Consider the following 20,749-nt stretch of genomic DNA (forward strand, 5'->3'; position numbering starts at 1 on the left):
TTAATGATGAAAACTTCTAGATATTAGATGGTAGGGAAAATACTGTTCTGAAAAAAACAAAACAAAAAAACACACAAAATAATGTAAATTTTCTGGTCTTGAAGAAAAATAAACCAATCTCCACAGAATTGGAAAATTCTTACCAAATGGAAGGTCTAGTTGTATGCTAATGTAGCAAATCTTGTTTATAAAATTAAAGATTTAAGTTATTACTATTTGTAATTAATAGGTTAATTAAAAGTGAATTTATCAAGAAGAGGTAAAACCACGAAGGCATGATAAACATAAGATTAAAAAAAAAAAATGTGTTTAAGAATTTCAAGATGTGGTTGTGAGTTAAAAATTAAAACTTATAGAAATACAAAATTCATATGTATAACTTCCTCATTAAAAAATGTCTACAAGCCCTGAAGTTAGCACATTATAGTTAAGAGAGATCAACGGGTTCTTCAAAATTACTTTGAGGCACATAAAAAAAAATTATAAACATAATTCATTGAACAAGAAAGAGCGCATTATCCAATAATTCCTAATGTGGAGAGGTGCAGCAACATATGTGCATAGCACATAAAAGCATATTTATTACTTCTGTTTTTTTTAGTTAGGTTGGTAAAGAGTTTATGGCATGAGGTGGCGACTGTTTTTTCTTTGGTTTACCATTTCAAAATTAGAAAGCTAGAGCAAATAGCCCTCAAATAGTTTTGCTCAAACTTAACAAAAAATTCTTTAGTCAGTCATTCCACATTGATCTAGAATTTAAAAAAAAAACATTATGAGCATGTTTGTGCATATTGTTTTAACAATTTGTTATTGGTCAAGGAATTAGGCTAACTTCCTTTTGCCTAACCGCCTATAGCCTTTTTGTCATTTTCCTATAGTGATAGGTGCTTTCTCATGGAAGATTTCTGTAAAGTAGAACAATATGTAAAGGTGTACAGTGTTATTTTCCACTGGCAGGTCACGTAATGCCTTTGTAATAAAACTTCCCTGAATTTTGTATTGAAATGACTGACATGGATAGCACATTCACACTAAGGGCAATGACATTATAGAATATTAGATATAATGCTAAGCTTTCTTGCACTGGAACATATACCCAGGTTAACAATACAATTAAATGATGATTTTCAGTAGAAGTGTTGTTTTAATTTTTTACAATTGCATGTTTGCCATCGTTTGTGGTTAACAAGCATAGAGGATGTAAAAAAAAATTCTTTGACCCTCTTGTGAGAAAAACAACAACTTTATTGAAGCATTTCACCTTGTTTAATAATTATATGTATTTTAAACCATGTATCATGTGATGCAAAAGATTCTTCATTATATTCTTTCCTTGACAATGTTTAAAACAGGATTTAAATTTGTCGTATCTAAAAATTACTTTAAACAGCATTGTCCATGTGTCATTCATTAAGATACAAGGTCACTAACTTCAATTTCAAAAACATATCTTGGTATGGTTGCTTGTTTTGGTTGAATTAACACAGTTACTTTAAAGCTATCTGAACTAGCCATCCCTAATGTAGAACTGATAGGCAAGAGGAAAGCAACCCTGTCAACACCACCCACCACTAATCCTCAGACTATCATTTTTTCCCCCAATGAAAAGTGGGAATGACCACACTTGATAACACTCCCATGACTAAAGGGGCAAGCATGGTTGGTAATGAAATTCAAACTCACAGATTGCAAGTTTAGCACTATTAAATTACACAGTATACAACTTGTAAGTATCCCCAAGAAAATAAACTTTAATACATACATGGTTATATTGAAATTAAAATAAAGACCCCCAGTAGCTCAGTGGTAAGTCAGCAAGTTTACAATGCTAAAAATTGTGTTTTTATGCCAGTATTGGACAGAGCACATATACCCAACATTGGAGAGCTTTAAGTTTAACAATTAACCATCACAGCAAATAAAAACAACCTGTAGAACATGAAACTTTAATTATAGACACCTGCATTAGCTATGCTTTCTATAGCACCTTATTCTTTAAAATTGTTGTTTAATACACATAAATGGTAATTAAGAATTAACTTCTCACTTAGAAAATTGTATTTCTCTTCTATGTAAAATTTTGTACAGAAAATTAACATAATAAATTGACAATCCATTATTCATAGCTCTACAGAAATCTAAATTTTCTGTACATTCAAAACACATAATAATACTAACAATAATGAAGTTCAGTAGTTCTCAAACTTCAATCACTCAAGGATCTCTTAACATTTTTTCACATACCCCTAAAGTTATCAGCTTTTGTTTTCAAAAAAAAAAAAGACTCCATGTTTGGGAAAAAAACATTTTCCAAAATTAAATGTTTTAATTCATTAAATTTTACAAAAAAATTATTTTATAAATCATGTTTAAAATTTTTTTTGAAATTTCAGACAACTTTTAAACCCTAATGTGAGAAATGCTGATCTAGGTTTTCCTTCAACATAAGCTCTAGAAAAAATGGTGCTTTGATTTTTATATTTTGATTTCTTTGACAGTTACGTACAATCTTTCTACTTAAGTAAAACTTTCATTTATGCAGAAGTTGAATATATTTCTCAGAAGTGTTTAATCTCAGAAAATGTGTATTGACTAAGATGAACTCCTAAGTTTGTTCTCTGATTCATTGAAACTCACTAATGTTTGAAAAAGTTTTTTTGTTTTTTGTATAAAACTTATATGAGATATGTGGTAACACCAAACCAATGGTTACTGGTGAAAATAACTGATAAATGTATCCTACAGTGTTTACAACAAGAATTCTTCAAAGTAATAAGACTGCACTTTAAATATGGGAAAACGCTTATTACAGCATATGGTTCTAAGCCAAACCAATAAACATTACAAGTGTTTGAATACTGATCATCCTTCTGGGACGTTTGGAATTCAGCAGTATATCATTCAGCAATAGAAAGATAACTTCCCGCTTTATTGAGTACCCATACAGAGAAAAAGACTAAACCACACTACCCTTAATCCAGAATATCAAAGTGTCTATTACTGCAAGATTTATGTTGGTTACAAACAGTAAAAAAAAAGGAAGGGACTGAAAATGTCTGCTCTTAATGATGTGGTGTCCATTAACTGAGTATCTACTGTATGCAGATTTTGGAATTCCCCTTGTTTATTGTATACAAATTTTCAGGTATTAACTACCAGATGTTCTTTTTTTGCATGTAATGTTTGTCACCCAAGAGATATTTCTATTTTGATCATTAAATTACACTGATTTTATTAAAACGTTTGAATGTTCCTGGGGTTTACTACTATATAAAGATTGGTTACAAGTCCAGCCTCCCTCAAGATTTCTGTCCTGATGGCCTTTCTTTTTCTGGTAGCTTATAATTACTGCTGCAAAAAAATATTTCATAACAATCACATTTCTTGGATGAAATTGTTTAATAGAATGAAATATATTTCTACAGGTATTAAAGTTTCTCTTCAGTTAATTTGGAGAACATTTCAAGCTTAGTCCATACGAGTCTTGAGTTCTTTGACAGTAATTTTGTCTTTCTCTCTGTAATAAAGATAACATATCAAAAACATTTTGGCATACAGTGTAAAGCATTAAAACTACACTTTCCAAGTTTTGAACAAGAGCAGGAAAATATGCAAACATTAAATACATTTCAAATTACTCACCAGATATAAAGATAAAAACTAAAACTTTAAAATTCATACTTGGTTAGAAAACACAATGTACTCATAGTATTTCCTTTTCATATTTTGACTATGTTACATGCTACATAATTACTGACATACCATGTTTTAAATTAGAGTATTAGGATTTCTCATTCTTGGATAAAAATAATTTTCCAGGACATACAAGATAATTGCTGTGACACTTTACAGCCTTGTAATCACTCCTCACATTTTTTCAGTATTTAAAAAAAATTATTTAATTAACAACATTTTAATTACATCAGTTGTTCAATGATATAAATAACTATTATTAAATCAAATAATGTATTTCACGAAGTCACAGTATTCCATAACTTTTCATGAACATTTATGTTTCCATTTTCCATGACATTTTAGGCCTCAAAATTAACTTTAAAAATGTTCAAGTTTTTCAAGATGTGTGTGAATCTTTGGTACATCTAGATATACTTTAAAACATGAGATATAAGACATTGTATTAAATTTGCTTTCTTTTGATAAACATTTTGTTTCTAGAACAATGAAGTGAAAAACACACACACACATACATCCTAGTATCTTACTACAAATGAAGTCAAAATTTCTAAGAACATAAAATGTTAAATTCTATCTTACATTACCATTTGATGATTTTAAAATATAAAATTCTGGTTATATATATATAGCTCCCTTTTAGCCTTTCAAACATTTTCAGTGCAACCTCCCTAAATGCATTAAGTTACTAACAAAGTAATCTAAATTTAATACAAAAGGAGTGATATAATAAAATTAATTTCTTTATATCATTTAGATTTCTAACTAGTTTTTCTGAAAATATTTAAAAGAAAAACATATTTTGACATGACTAAAAAGCATACTATTTTCCAAACATTTACTTCTGAATGCTTAAGACAACAGACTCATATGCTGAATCTTTGAAAGGGCATCTAATCTGTGAACCAATACATACTGTGTTTGTTTGTTGTTGTTTTCTGAATTTTTGTGCAAAACTACACAAGGACAACCTGCACTAGCCATCCCTAATTTTGCAGTGTAAGACTAGAGGGAAGGTAGATAGTCATCATCACCCACCACCAACTCTTGGGCTACTCTTTTACCAACTAATAGTGGGATTGACCATCACATTACAATGCTCCCATGGCTGAAAGGGCGAGCATGTTTAGTGTGACGGGGATTCAAACCCGCGACCCTCAGATTACAAGTTGAGTGCTTTAACCACTTGGCCATGTCAGGCCTACATAATGTGCAAAGCATGCTAATGTTACAGGTGTGAGGATATGCCAATATTTCAAGTCAGAAAATGATAATGTTTCATCAGAGTACTGTAGACTACATAGAAAATGTTAAATACCATAAATAGCTGCACTATAACCACATAACCATAATTTCTGTACATAAAAAAAAATGTTAAGTTAGATCAAAATCTGTAGAAATACCTACATTTAAAAAATAATTGTATAGGCACATTTCACGATAAAAAAAATCAGAAAATTACAATATTATGATCAGATACATTACATATTGGATGGTAAGAATGTTACAATTAGACGTCACATGTATAGCACACAGAAGCAGTTGGAAACGTATAAAGATACACAAATCAAACAGTTCCTTGCATTTCATTAATATAAAGATTTTTTGCACTTTTTCCCTTTGACTAAATATTTTGGTTTACTAACTAATAGAAAACTAATTTCAAAATGTCAAACTTACATAATGTACACAATTCCTCCCCACCCTGATAAGGCATCTCGGTCAAATGCATTAACAAGAGCTTGAGATATTGTTTCAAACAAATCATCAGGTTCCTGTGAAAATACAAACACAAAGTTAAGTTGTATATCAGAACTAGGATTAACATGTTTAACCCACAATTCCACACAGATTTGTGCCACAGATATGTAATGTTGTTGATCTACTGCAATGTTATCAAATTATTTTACACTGAGGGCCATTTAATCATCATGGTCAGAAAGCCAGAAGTCAAGGTAACACAAATGAAAGGGTTTGTTTAATAAACAAAAGCAATACCAGTTCAAGAAGGAAAAACAACTTTACCCATGGATAACTTAAAGACTTAATCACTAAATACAGGTATAAGATAATATTATTGCCCAACAACTTTCAATAGCAGACTGTTACAGGTATCTTTAGGATTAAGTTACTTTTTAATACTAAACTGTTATACATTAAAATGTATGTGTGACACAACACAAAGCCTGAAAGTTGACATTGCTTGGCAATATTGATTATAAATCAGAAAAATACTAAACATTACATTTTCAGGTTTTCTTGGACATTGCCTTTGTACTCAACTTACATAACTTTTCACCCAGTAAGGGGTACTTTATGATCAGTCAGATTAAGTTATAGAAAGGAGTAAAGGAATGTGATGGAAAACTGGAATATTTATCATGAATAATCTAATTATTAATTAAAAATTAATGGTAAAACAATACATCATTCTTACAAAGGAGTAGGGTATCTTACTTGAGTATACTACTACATAAGCTAAATCATTATCTGTGGTATTTTGAGTTTATTTCACTTAACTATATAGTAACCTAAATTAATATAATTTAGGTATATGAATAATGCTATGATATTTTATTGATCAACATTATTCATCAGACAAGCTACATCACAGATTTTCTTCAAAACACATATACAAATTAATACATTGTTAAAAAATACCTGTCTTTAGATTTCATACGATAAAACTAGTAAACATTCTTTGCACACTATGCAAGCAATATGTAATTCAGCGACAACAATTTACTCCAATCACAGAAAAGTGAAGGCACTACAATATTCACTATTTCACAGGTAAACTTGTGATCATACAAGATGACTTCTATCCAGAGATTAAAATTATTCATAAGATAGAAACTAAAACTTAATGAGAAACATTAAAACTTTGATAATACAATAAAAACAAAAAAACTTTAATTACCAACAATTGAGAATTTTAAAAATTCTATTAATATCATAATCTTGAGAAATCTAAAAAATAATTAATTTTATAAACATAAAAAACAACAAATCATTTAGTGTGAAGTTACTGATAGAAATCATAGAAACACTTGTGCAATGTAACAAAAAGTCAAACAACTTACTACACTAGGCTATGTTTAACCCCTTAGCTGCAGAGATTTTCATTGAAGTTGACAGCACAAAAATCAAATGGGTGCATTCTGCAGGCTGTTGCTTGAAAAAAGTTAAAGCACACCATATGGCACATTTTGCAGTGAAGGGGTTAAGCAACATGTGACCACAGCTAAAAAGTCCTCTTCATTTAAATAAGTTAAAAATCTTAATAGTGTAACATTGATAACTGTTACTAGCCCATATCTAGTAGTAAATCTTGACAAAGTTAAACAAGCAAGATATTCAGCAATCAACATTTTCTTTGGATGAATAAAAGGTAAGAATTATTAACTTACTATAACCTTTTTTATTTATTTATTAAAGCAACTTTACCTTAAGTCAACCATGATTTTGTTTAAGATGAAAGTTCAGTTTCAATCCACAAATATATACAAATGTAGTTGATAAGAAAATAGCATACTTATATTACAGTTTAAAATACTTTATAGTTTTGGAAGTTATCAAATAATGTGATGTAAAATCATTTTTTACTTTTACTTTGTTTTTAATTATTTAAAAGTTAACCTGTTATATCAATCATAGAGATGAGCCATACACATTTAAAATCTTAATAATAAATTTATATTTTATCCCATTTATGTAATATACTGCTTTGCATAGTTACAGAGTTTCAAAATTAAGATAAATTGTAGATTCTATGTACTACTGACAAATTGCTGATGCATGTAATTTTTTTATATGTATTAACTGTCACAGTGATGTGCCATTCATCTGTGTGACTCCTAACTCTTAGAGTAATCAAGTAATCCCAGTGTGAAACTGTATTAGCTTAGCACAAAACTACATAAGACCAGCAGTATAAACTACCAAATAAGATGCACAACCACATGGATAGACAAACATACATAGTGGGCTGTTAATTGTTTAGTGTTTGAACCACAAGTCATAAAAATTTTAGAAACGACTGAAATAATTTTGTGGAAAAAAAACAAAAATTTAGATGCATTAATCACTAAATCAACGCAAATAAAAAATATTCTGAAAACGTATTAAAAGCTATTTTTTGTATGAAATTTACAAAACAAGGGTAAAAAATGACATACATCCACTTTAAAGTTTTAATGAGTTATATTTTTTCATAATTTTTATAAACTATTACCATCCATGTACTTCTTTCAATTTCTGTGATTTTACCTATTACTAGTTGAATGTAAGCATCTAATAGTTAACTTACTATACTTTATACTATTTACTGTCGCACTGATGTCTGACTTACCTGCTAGAATGATTTCTAATTTTTATAGCAGTTAAATAATCCTCACAGTTTGAAATCAAAGTAACTTGAAACAAAACTAAACAAGACCGAAAGTATAAACTCTCAAAAAATCTTCACACAAATATTAAGAACAAAATGTGTTTTGCTGTTGTTTTCTGTTGTATGATTGTTGTAATGAGGCATAAACTTCCACATTTAGTTCATAAAAGTTCATATAATTGGTGAAAAATTTGTGTGTTACTACAAAACAGAACTTTTATGAAAGGATTTTTGAGATGTGGAGAACTATAAAAACAACAAAAAAGCGTTTGTTCAGTTATTTGAATTGCATTTCCTTACACAAAACTAAGAACTATTATCTTCAAAAGACCATTTGTTGATATAGAATACAAGTTGTAATGGTGATGTTTAAGACCGTAACAGTAATCAATGAAAAGCTAATGTGATAATGTTTTTAATTACACTATCTACTGATTTGTAATTAATCAACTATTCAAAATATATGTATATCTAACTATAATAAAAAAGTAGAAAAGTTAGCATACAAAAGCTAAATTATGCATTGTCTAAAGCTTTATCTTGCCAAAATTATGCAGTTTTTTTTTCAAATGAACCTGTCAGTTGCCAAACTATGCCTATTAGGAAACAGAAAATCATTGAGTGAATTGGCTATCAAGTATCAAGGCAACACTTTATGTATCATAACTCTAAGAATATTGTTGAAGATTGGATTAGGACTTGACAGTATTGAAAACAGTGTAGAAGTAGACATTTAAATGCTCTGTTAGGAACTTTTATGGCAACATTTCATATTAGATTGTAATAGTATCCATTGGTATTTATGAACTCTATAAACTGATCAGTTTGACTAAATGCAGTACTGTGAAACCATATCTACTAAACTCTGAATTTACTGTAACTGTTTAAAAAACATTAGAAGTACAAAAGAAAAACAACAACATTTTAATCAAATACTCATACTACAGATATGTCTATGAATTTCTGTGGCCTTTACTCAGTTTGAATGAAAATATTCATATTAAGAATAAACATACATCATCTTAATGATTTTATATTTCATTTTAATAATCTCTATAGCCTACTAAACAAATATCACAGTTCTCCAACCTAACACTAACTGTAGTGAACTCATCAATGTACAGTAAAATAAAAAGTTGAAAAACATGAAATAAAATCCATACTACTTTTTTCGTGCGCTGTCTGGAGTGATGATCATAAAGTTCCAAACCACTTTTGTTATAAAATATGTAAAAAATAATTTAATATTGGTCTCACCACTTTAAAAAATATTAAATATCACAAACATCTGATCTTAACAGTTCTTGGATACAAAAAAAAGTGCAAAATATTCAAAGTAAATACTTACAATATCACTTATTCTATAACAGATTTTATTTTAATTTAATGAGATTCTTTGGAAACTAGTGATGCATACAAGATGTTAGGAACTGATTATTGTGAAGAATGTTAAAGATGGGATATGTGAGCCACTCACTATTGTTTTCTCTCAGTCCTTGAATAGTGGGCAGCTACCAGAAGATTGGAAGTTATCTATTGTAACTGTTGGAGGTGATATAAATTGTTCCAGTAATTATAGACCCATTAGTTTTACATCAGTTGTGGAAAAAGTTTTGGAAAGTCTGTTAAAAGATGTTTTGTAAAGTCATTTAACAAAGTTCAAATTTTATTGAATAGTCAATATGGTTTCACTAAGGAAAACTCTTTCCTTACAATTTTGTAGACATTCTTTGAAAAAGTTACTCTCATGTAGATGGGGGTAAGGGTATAAAAATTTGATGTATCTGTATTTTCAAAAGACATTTACAAGGTGTCACACAAAAGACTTGTGAATAAACTTATCTATGTAGATGTGGGAGATAAGTTAACCAACTGAACAGAAGAGTGGCTGGATTGAAGAAAGCAGAGGCTTGTTGTAAATGGAGTTAAGTCAAACTGGATTAATGTCATAAGTAGAGTACCTCAATGTTCAGTCTCAGGACCATTGCCTTTTTTGATTTACATTAATGACACAGATGAAGGAATGATTAATAAATTATTTAAAGTTACAGATGATATTAAGATCTTGGGTGCTAGTAGCTGTGACAAAGATGCTACTTATTTACAAAAGAATTTAAGACCATTTAGTGAGTTGGACAAATAAATGACAGACGGGTTTTAAAGTATGATAAATATAACAAAATGGATTATCATAATTTGAATTATAAGTATACTTTTGATAGGAATAATCTTAACAGCATCAGGAAAGAAAGGGATTTTGGTGTAATAACTGATCAGTCTCTTAAGCCATCCAAGTAGTGTATTGTAACTAGTGATAGAACAAATAGGATTTTAGGTTGTATCTACAGAAATATTGAATACAAGTCTATAGAGATAATAATTTCATTGTACAGGTCAATGGTTAAGCCACATTTGGAATAGTGTGTTCAGTCTTGGGCTTCTTACCTTAGAAAAGATATCAAATTGTTGGAAAGGGTTCAGAGAAGGATTACTATAATGGTGCCTTGGATCAAGGAGTTGTCATATGAGAGGCTGAAATCTCTCAAATTATTCAATTTTCTCTTGAAATTAAGAAGAATTAGAGGTATCTGACTGAGGTGTTTAAGATTGTAAAAAGAATTGACAGTGTTGATGTATCATCTTTTGTCATATTTAAACAGTGAAAACAGTAGGAATATGGGTCACAAGTATAAATTCTGGCAGGATAGGAACAATCTTCAACTAACACAGTTTATTTTTCCGACAGCATGTTTGGCCTTGGGAATGGGTTGCCTTCAAATGTTGTAGAGGCAGTAAATTTAAACAACTTTAAGAAATAACTTGATAGGTATATGAATGATAAAAGCTGGCTTTAAGTTTTTTTTTCTTAAAGTTAATTTAGTTGAGTGTGTGGAACAGTCAATATAGACCTGCAGGCCCCCTGTTGCCACAAAACATTACATTAAGTTAAATAAGTGAGTGAAAATTGTCAGGGTGTATAAAACTTTAATATTATGCTGAAGAACAGGGTTATTGATATACCTTAAATTTTATGTACGATAGCTCTTAACAGCAGGAATCGACAATGATTCCAAATAATTCATGCACTGAAAAATCAACCATTAGAAGTACTGATTAAGAAATATTACATGCATGTATACTAATAATATGCTAAAAATGTCACCAAGACTTCCAGTATAACAATTCCAAAATTTTTAAATGAGCAACTTTTTTGGCTACAACCTACCAACCTGATCATGTCAGCAAGGCTAGTACATAGACGACTTGGACTATCACTAGAAGATTTCTCCAGCATACTTGAGTGGTCTGTGAGTATTCACTCTTGACATCCCAATAAAAATCCACATATATACAGGTATAATATAAATCATAAATATATCGTGCAAGTACTTAAATACATTTTTAACCAAATAGATGGGAATACATATCAATGGATAGACACATGACAGTTTATATAGGTATAATAAAATAATAACTGTGGTTGACATTATGATCTGTATAGCTAAATGAAACCGTCTGAATTGAAAATAATTTAAAACTCTATCCAACTAGTATCACTTTACTAGGTTTGTGTGCTTTGTATTGCAGCATTTATTTTGTTTTGAATAATTCTTGTTCCAATTCTATGAATAGCAAATTATCCATATTTTCTGTTAAATTTTAATTATTTTTTTTCTTATTTAACATCACTTAGACAATTCAGTAAGAACAAAATGTCTGCCCTTACCAGGTTTGGTTCCCACAATGATTCACACATGCCATATGCTTGTTCCACACAAGTACCACACACAACAAAATCTTCAGGTTCATTAGGACAACCAATAAGATCCATGTTACAAATATATGGTTCTTTTGTCTTAGGATCTAGACCTGCTATAACTGGTTCTACAAAATAAGGTCCAAACCTGGAAATGCAAAACTTCTATATTGCACTACATACATAAAGATTCTCATTTACACTTTATAACTACATGGCATGCATTTGTAATAGTTCGAAAACAAAACAAAAATACATCATTTACAATCATTAATAGCATATTAAAATGTTACTTTCTTTCTAAACTATATCAGAAGATTTCTTTTACTAATATTATGCTATACCTTAAATTTACTTCAGTTTTACATTTGATCAAATTTTCAAGGTGAACTGAAACAATGTTACATTTTAAATTAGATCACCAAGGAAAAATAAAACTGAGCTTACATCATTATGATAAACTAAAACAATTTACATGTATTACATGACACATAAATATCAATTAACCCTTTTGCAATAAACTGGGTATTACATACACGAGTTTGTATACATGCACACATTAAGTATTTGCATTATAACTTTTGATACAGCATGTGTATCTTCACAAAATTTGGTAATTTTCATCAAGATTACATGCTTTTTGTACACAAAATAAAAACAGATTTTTTAATGAAATATTTTTACTAAAGATTTGTTTCTGAAAATAGTCTATTTTCTTACTACTCGATTGCAAAATGATTTTATATGTTACGCTTAAAAAATTATTTTTTGTCCCAAAAATCTCGAATGTTATTTGCATAATCTCTAAAACCTCCTAAGTACATTTAAAATGTTTGTTTTCAGTAAAACTTTGTTATTTTCTTTACTCTAACTATTTGGAGTTTGTCACTTGACCAACCTCATAACATTCATACAAAATTAAGAAATAAATGTAAATTATGCTTTTTTTGCACCCAAATGACTACATACTATAACATGAAAATACAATTTTTTAGTCAAAGTAGCTTAAGTTTCAAATTCTATGTACAAACATATATATTTTATTATATTAACCTTCCTGTCATGCCTACCTAACATTAAATAACTTGCATTAATGTGGTGCACATGCACTCAGATCACCTATTCAGTAATATAAGACTAACCATTAGTCTTCCCTGTCTTGGCTGTTTTAGTGAACTAGTATATTGTAATATACAGTAACATATACATATGTATATAGATTATCATGATTCAGAAATAAATTATTAAATGTATTTGTCTTAAAATATAAAACAATAAATCAATAAGTAAAGGAAATGATTATCTCTTCTTGCTATGACCTTTCTACTTGGTTGTTACTGGACATAGGTTGCTAAGCCGTTTAAAATCTTGCATAAGAAGGATATGCAACATTTTTTAAAGATGTATATGCAGTTGAATAACCAAAAAGTCATAAATAACTATAATGGTACCACAGAATTCCACTATAATTTCTTAAGCTTGGTAACTAAGGTGTATTTATATTAACAAAATATGAAACTTCAAGCAGACTAAAGCACAACCTACCTTAATGAAACCTTGAATCAAAATAACATGGTAGCCCTTTCACAGATTAAAATGGCTGAGAAAACCACAAAGAGGACATTCTAAATGTCGACTGGTTATTAACATGTGATATATTGCAGTAAGATGTTATAAAGGACCATTTCAAAAAATAGAAAGAATTTAACAGGGCCACCATGTTTGATTTAGTATATAAACCACATCTAAGCATAATAAAAAGATACAAGGTTCTTATTTTATATTCTAGCTTGTCAATATTAGTAATTCAAGTTCCTAATTTATTTTTGGGAAACTTTGGCTGCCTAACGCTGGAAGAGTAATGGTGGTAGAAGGTAAAATTTGCTATCTCTCTTATCTCTCTTAGGATTTGCATAGTGTGGTAGTAAAATCACCTGAAAACCCAAAATCGTAAAAAAACATTGGTTTATGTGATAAGCCATAGCTGTAAGACTTAATATGATACAAAGCTGAAGTTTGTTTTCAAATTTCCTATAACATATCAGTTGATAAATCAGCAATTGTTGTAATTAAAAGTCTGTTAGATCTCCTGTAAAAAAATTTAGCTGCATGCAACTTATGATTTAGCTAAAAATAGCCCTACTTCAGGCCACAGTTTGACCATGTCACCAGTTATTCAGCCTTTTCAGATTTTTACCATATATTCTTACATCTCTGAATATGATCTACAATAAAAATCAGGATGGTGTTCAACCTACTTTTGAGTTATAATTTTTTAAAGTACCCTCTGACCATACGTTTTTTATTTAAAACAAAATTCAGTTCAGGTGTGTTACTGTATGCAAATATATCCATACAATTTTGAAAAATACCTGTCCGTATTTTATGAATTCCACTGAAATATTCTAACCAGCCTTTCACAATGTTAAATAATTAAGCTGTAAGAAACAAGAAAGAATTAATTCATTTCTGAACCAGTTTATTGGCATAACTAGTTAGATCACATGGCAATGCAAATATATTGTGTATGCATTACAGTTATGCAGATATGGCTGAGTATAAGATTCATAATAAAATAAATACAAAGGTAAATCAGACACAAAAAGCACAGTGCTACAACAGGGATAACTGCGAAAGACTATAGTCACACCAAACTGCAATAATTGTGACAATGAAATGTTTCAAAAACTGCTTTGGTGATAAATTAGCCTTAACAACATCAAATAAACATTGCTTTGTTCAGACAGCTTGAATAATTTTCTGAAATTGAGTTTGATTATGTTGAGATCACTTTGACTTAGAACATAGTGGCGAGCACTACTGCCTTGCAGAGTAGGTGCACTTATCAGACAAAGAATATGTTGGAAAGGAATCCAGCTTTCATCTTCACGTAACCTTGCAGGCCATGAGAACAGTTCGTTTCTTGATTTCTTCATAAATGACACCAACACAGCAGAATATTCATCTGATCCATCTTTTATGTTTCCCACATACCATTCATGATCGTATATGCATGCCACATATTTTCCTGGCTGATAATTGTCATTGCTATCATTAGACCCTATTTGAGCTGCTGCAGCATCACTTTCACTGCTACTACCAACAGTTACAACTGTGTACACATCATCATCTGATAGCCTTCTCATATAGAATGTGTTGGTAGAATAAAGCTATGATGTGACCTAATACCTGTCACAGTTTTGCATTTTACATAGATGTGACCTAATACCTGCTACAGTTTTGAATTTTACATAGATGTGACCTAATACCTGCTACAGTTTTGCATTTTACATAGTGCTCAAGTAGATCAAATGTTATACAATTCTGCAGGACTGATTCCTGATTGACAAGAAAGAACTGAATGCCCTGAATGTGGTCCTTTGCCCAATGGTACATATCAGAGACACTTAATATTTGATAATTTATTATTTTTCACAACCTTGATTTTTTTTTACAATCATGTTCAGAGATGTAAGAATATATGGTAAAGGCTGATCAGAATATTTCAATGGGATTAATAAATTATTTTAAAATTGTATGGATATATTTGCACACAGTAACACACTTGAAGTTTTTTTTTTCAAAGTAAACAATGTATGGTCAGAGGAAACTTTAAAAAATTATAAGTCAAAAAGTAGGTTGAACACCATCCTGATTGTTTGTGTAGATCATATTCAAAGATGTAAGAATATATGGCAAAAATCTGAAAAAGGCTGATTAACTGGTGACATGGTCAAACTGTGGCCTGAAGTAGGGCTATTTTTAGCTAAATCATAAAAAGTTGCATGCAACTAAATTTTTTACATGAGAACTAATAGACTTTTAATTACAACAATTGCTGATTTATCAACTGATATGTTATAGGAAATTTGAAAACAAACTTCAGCTTTGTATCATATTAAGTCTTAGAGCTATGGCTTATTACATAAACCAATGTTTTTTACGATTTTGGGTTTTCAGGTGATTTTACTGCCTCACTATGCAAATTCTAAGAGAGATAAACTTGGTTTGAGAATATTTTTTACTTCTGGAAGATTAATTCAGTCAGTGTAGCAACTTTCAGCCTTCTACCACCATTACTCTTGCAGCTTTAAGCAGCCAAAGTTGCCTGAAAATGAATTTGCCAAAAATAACAAAAAAAGAACTACATTTTACAGGGCTGTAAATCAGAAACTATTAGAGATATTGATCTAATCTTTGGCAGATTTTCATTATATAGGTAGATGAGCACATGTGAATTTTTTCAAGGCATTCTGAGGGTGTCACCTGGAAAATTTTCCAAAATCTGGATGATTTGACATGGAATGATCACATTTTATTAAGTTAATCTGTTTGTGATAATGTAAGTTATAAGTCATTTATATTTTAAACTAAATTTAAGGTTCTATTCATAACGGTACAAAAGTAAAACTTATCATTTCGTACAAGATTGTTGCAACATATAGAATGACGATGTTAATTAAACAATCATCTGTCAACTTCTGTAAATTTTTATAATGTTCTTTTGAAGAAAATAAGAAATGTTCAGGACACTTGATATCAAACATTGCAAATATAAAACATATAGAACATACCTTCGTTCATATAACAAATTGGAGACAAGAGCACTGAAAGTTTTTGGTCTGATTCTTCGATTTTCACGTAATTCGTATAGGTTAAGGCGAAATTTCAGTCGTTGAGATCTTAAAATGAATATAAATATACATATATATATATATGTGTGTGTATGTGTATGCATACTTACGTTATGTAAACAATATTCATAGTTTCATTCAGTTAATTTGTAACTTACATTATTTCCTTAGTCAGGTCACTAATACCCTTCAATGTACGCTCATGATTTGACTATAGTTAGTGTTACTTTAGATGAAACAAAATTTTATAGGTTAAGCACATTAAATAAGAAAACTATGATAAAAAGATGCACATTTACTTTTAGCATGAAAATTACCTTGTACTAAGACATAGTCAGTTCAGTCATGTGTCATACACACACATTTTACATATATATAACGTGGAAAGATAGTGTTACTCATATAAGAACCAGTAATACTGAAAAATACTTTTAAATATAAAAACTTTTGAGAGATGCTGATGCATATAAAGTTGTTAAAAATAAATGAACTTGATAAAGTTATAAAAACATTGTTCATACATTAATCTCAAAGTTTATTGGTGGACCTACACAGTTGCTGTATCTGTAGCAAGTCCTGGTAAACCCAGATAGAGATTTGGACCCATCTCAAAGATCCTGTTGAAGTTCTTACAAATCAGCTGGCCTTGAACTCCAAGACGATGGTCAGCAGCAATAGCAACACATTCTTTGCCTTTCATGGCTATTACAACACCTCCATTGTATGTTAAAATGCTCTATAAAAAATAATTTGTATTACAATAAATTTAATTACACAACTGTCACCTTAATTTACATTATACATTGTTGCATAGTGTAAGAGCTAACACACATTTACATTGTATCAAATGATCTATGTGAACTAATCCACATCTAACTAATCTGAACATAGCTAAAAGATCAAATTTTCTCAAATATTCAATACATTTTTTAAATGAAACTCAGGTACAAAATTAAAATGTAATATATTGTTTCAATAAGCAATGTAGAATTCAGAATTTTCTGTTATAGGCACACTCTTTATAAATATGTAATCAATTATTATTCACATATAAAAAAAAGCAAAATGGTAAAACAGCATGAAAACTATTGGTTTTATAAAAATTAAAGAAGGGTGACAAAAGGCACTGTAATAAAGGATAAGAATCCTGAACATCTTTTAAAATCATATAGTCGTAAAATAATAATTTATGGCCTTATGTGAACAGCAAAATATTAATAGAATTAATTTAAAAAATTTAAATTACCCACTTGACTGATGAACTAAATGAAGTTTTTTTTTATTGAGAGGCAGGTAATTTACTTGTTGACATGAAAAGTAAATGTTTTCATTTTTTTTATGTAATGATATGTATCATTTTTAGTTTTTCAAACAGATGAAAATAACTGTAGTATAAACTTCTTTAAGTCTTATATAGTCCTTAAACTTCATAAGATATATCTTAACTATTAAGAATTTGAAGTCCTATATAGATGCCATTTGAGCCATCTACCCAGATGTAAAAATTCTTGTCTTAAAATAATATCATCTGACCATCAACTAGTGATTAAAATTACTAGAAAAAGATTTAGTTTGAGCACAAAAACAAAAACAGTTAAACTATTGTGTGGCTACTTTTGTTTGGTAAGAGTTTTCCCCATGTTTTAAAATGAAAAGTGTAGGACAGGAACAATCATATCATTTAAGAATTTCAAATTATTTATTGAACACTTTTGTTAAGTTTGGGATCTATCTCTTATAAAGTTACAGTTGTGTACAATTACAATGATTAGAAAATAACTGGATTTATTAGTTAACACTTATGATTTTTTTTAAATAAGAAACCTTTGATGGAATGCTTGGTAATTTGTATAAAGGTCAATAAGTAAGAATACATTTGCCATATTTCTGCATCTGAAAACACAGATGACCAGTAACTTTTTAAAAGTTACATTTGACAAAGCATCTAAGACTTAACCTTAGACACTGTGGTTATTTTATTCTGAACGCTCAGAATTTTGTATGATTTTTTTCCATGATAAGGTAAAATATTTTTCTATACCCATTTACAAAAAAAACAAATTGAGTGACTAAAATATTTGCTTTGAGTCTACAGAAAATGATCACTGAATAGATATATGGATAACACTAATGTTATCTCTCCCCCTTACCACAAAAACTACCAGTTTTACTGGAGTATTTTCAAATATATATAAAAGCTAGTGTTTGTTGGTAATACTCAGTTCATCTGTGTCACTTTGCAATGAAACTATATATAAATATTAGATTAAAACCTAAAAATGCAGAAAACTATCTTAACTACATGAGTCACAACAGCAATCTCAACTCCACAGACCACTTCAGCTTACATGATCAAAAATTCTTTCAACTACATAGCTCACATTAGATTTATGGATTTGTGACATCTTCCATTTACCCAAGAGCAACTTGAATAAGACAACTTCATGAAACAGATAAATAATATAGACTTCAACAATTTCTGTTGAAACATTATGTAACAAGGACTGGGAAATAAGATTATGTTAATAAAGACTTGGACTCCTAGTGGATAGAGTTGTTTATTACTATCCCAGATAATTGTTCTAATATACAAAAAAGCTATCTGTCAATTTGTATGTATGTAATGTTTATATTACGCATCATTTTAAGTTGCACTATTCTTGTTTTTTTAATAACATGGAATGATTGGTGAACGAAATTCATAGAAGGAATGTAAGTCCCATTTGTTTGTTTTTCTGATGGGTCAGGCAAGGCTCTTATTATACTACACTTTTACAACATAGTATCCACAAACATGCATCTGATATTCTGTTTACTTTTCTTATATGCACATTCTACCGTTAAAAGTAATTAATGACACAAAGTTTTAACCCATAGGTATTTCATCCAAAATCCTATTATTTTTTTTAATTATCTAAAATATTATGCCAATAGTAAACAGGCCTAAAGTTATAATCTTATGTAAATACATTCTAAATGTATCAAGTACTTCGTTGGCTAATTTTCTGACATAGTAATATTATTTTATGTTTGTAGAAATTTTTCAAACTCCAACTTCTACGATACTGTAATAGTTTATGATTCATCCAATTTTAAAAAAATTGTTAGTGAAAGCAAAGAAGAATGCGCAATATATGTCGACCTTCTGCCCAATATCAGACATTATCCTGACTAAAGTTAGCAAATATCGACAGAAACAATATTGGGCGAAGCATTACTTACATTTTCAAGTGCATGAACAATAACTATCACAGTGTTATGATAGATTAAGTTAATATTATTTTTAAAATTATCAACTTTGGCTTAAGTCTGAAAGTAAAATGTTAAATACAAATGCGTCTTCAAAAACTCGGTGTAAGTTGTAACCTTAATTTTTTTTTTCTGGGGTATAAAATTATTTTAGGCTATATATAAGCCATAATAAAATTAAAACTCGTAGATACTTTAAATGTTTGATTGAAGACAACAGTCATTATAACATTTGAAGCTTAACTCAGTTGCATTTATAATAGTTTCTAGTTTCTATTTAAAAAATAAAATGGAACTTAGGAAGTTTAACTGATGAATGAAAGTAATTTAAGTAGTATTTCTATTAACGTTATTACCCTACTATTATAATAGTCTGTAAACGATTATTACTTACCATTTTGTTAAATTTGAAATACGTTTAAAACTAAAAGTGCATATACTATTTCAAACTTGTTATGATATGTAACTTCAAACCCAGACGCAAACCGAAAAATATCTGATTCAACCGCAGCGCCACAATGACTTGCATAACTCATTTTCCCGACAGATGTCACTAAAGTAAGCTGTGCTTTTAACATTAAAATATCCCATTTTTATGAATACGATATTTAGGCATGAAGATTTATATTTATTAAAATATATTAGTTAATGGATTACTCCTAAACACTTGAAACCCCACGAAAACATAATACACTGTTTAGCGACAGCAAGGGACCTTTTGTTTTTTTTTTTATTTCGCGCAAGACTACACGAGGGCTATCTGCACAAGCCGTCCCTAATTTAGCAGTGTAAGACTTGGGGAAGGCAGCTAGTCATCACCACCCACCGCCAACAATTGGTTTACTCTTTCACCAACGAATAGTGGGATTTACTGTCACGTTATAATGCCTCCACAACTGAAAGGGCGAACATGTTTAGTGTGACGGTGATCTGAACTCGCGAGTCGAGTGCCTTAATCACCTGGCCATGGCGGGCCGAGACCTTTTGATCCATCTCGGCTGTCCCATCCTAAAGTCTAAACTAAAC

General features: G+C 29.8%; 1 protein-coding gene across 2 annotated transcripts; it reads right to left on the minus strand.

The window, feature by feature from the left end:
- Positions 1-3,380: 3,380 nt before the first annotated feature.
- Positions 3,381-20,264, minus strand: LOC143246464 (proteasome subunit beta type-3-like). 2 transcript variants are annotated; one of them, XR_013025984.1, is made up of 7 exons: positions 20,118-20,264; positions 17,026-17,210; positions 16,415-16,522; positions 11,811-11,988; positions 11,314-11,404; positions 5,374-5,468; positions 3,381-3,517 (listed from the first exon to the last, which is right to left on the minus strand). XR_013025984.1 is itself a non-coding variant. In XM_076493210.1 (6 exons), exons 1-6 carry the CDS (start codon positions 20,118-20,120, stop codon positions 3,469-3,471), a joined length of 618 nt encoding a protein of 205 aa, XP_076349325.1. In that variant the 5' UTR covers positions 20,121-20,264; the 3' UTR covers positions 3,381-3,468. The 2 variants fall into 2 exon arrangements, 1 of the variants encoding a protein (XP_076349325.1); XM_076493210.1 differs by lacking the exon at positions 11,314-11,404.
- Between the last annotated feature and the right edge of the window lie 485 nt (positions 20,265-20,749).

The sequence above is a fragment of the Tachypleus tridentatus genome, chromosome 3, assembly GCF_004210375.1.
Source record: "Tachypleus tridentatus isolate NWPU-2018 chromosome 3, ASM421037v1, whole genome shotgun sequence".
In the NCBI taxonomy this organism is placed as follows: domain Eukaryota; kingdom Metazoa; phylum Arthropoda; class Merostomata; order Xiphosura; family Limulidae; genus Tachypleus; species Tachypleus tridentatus.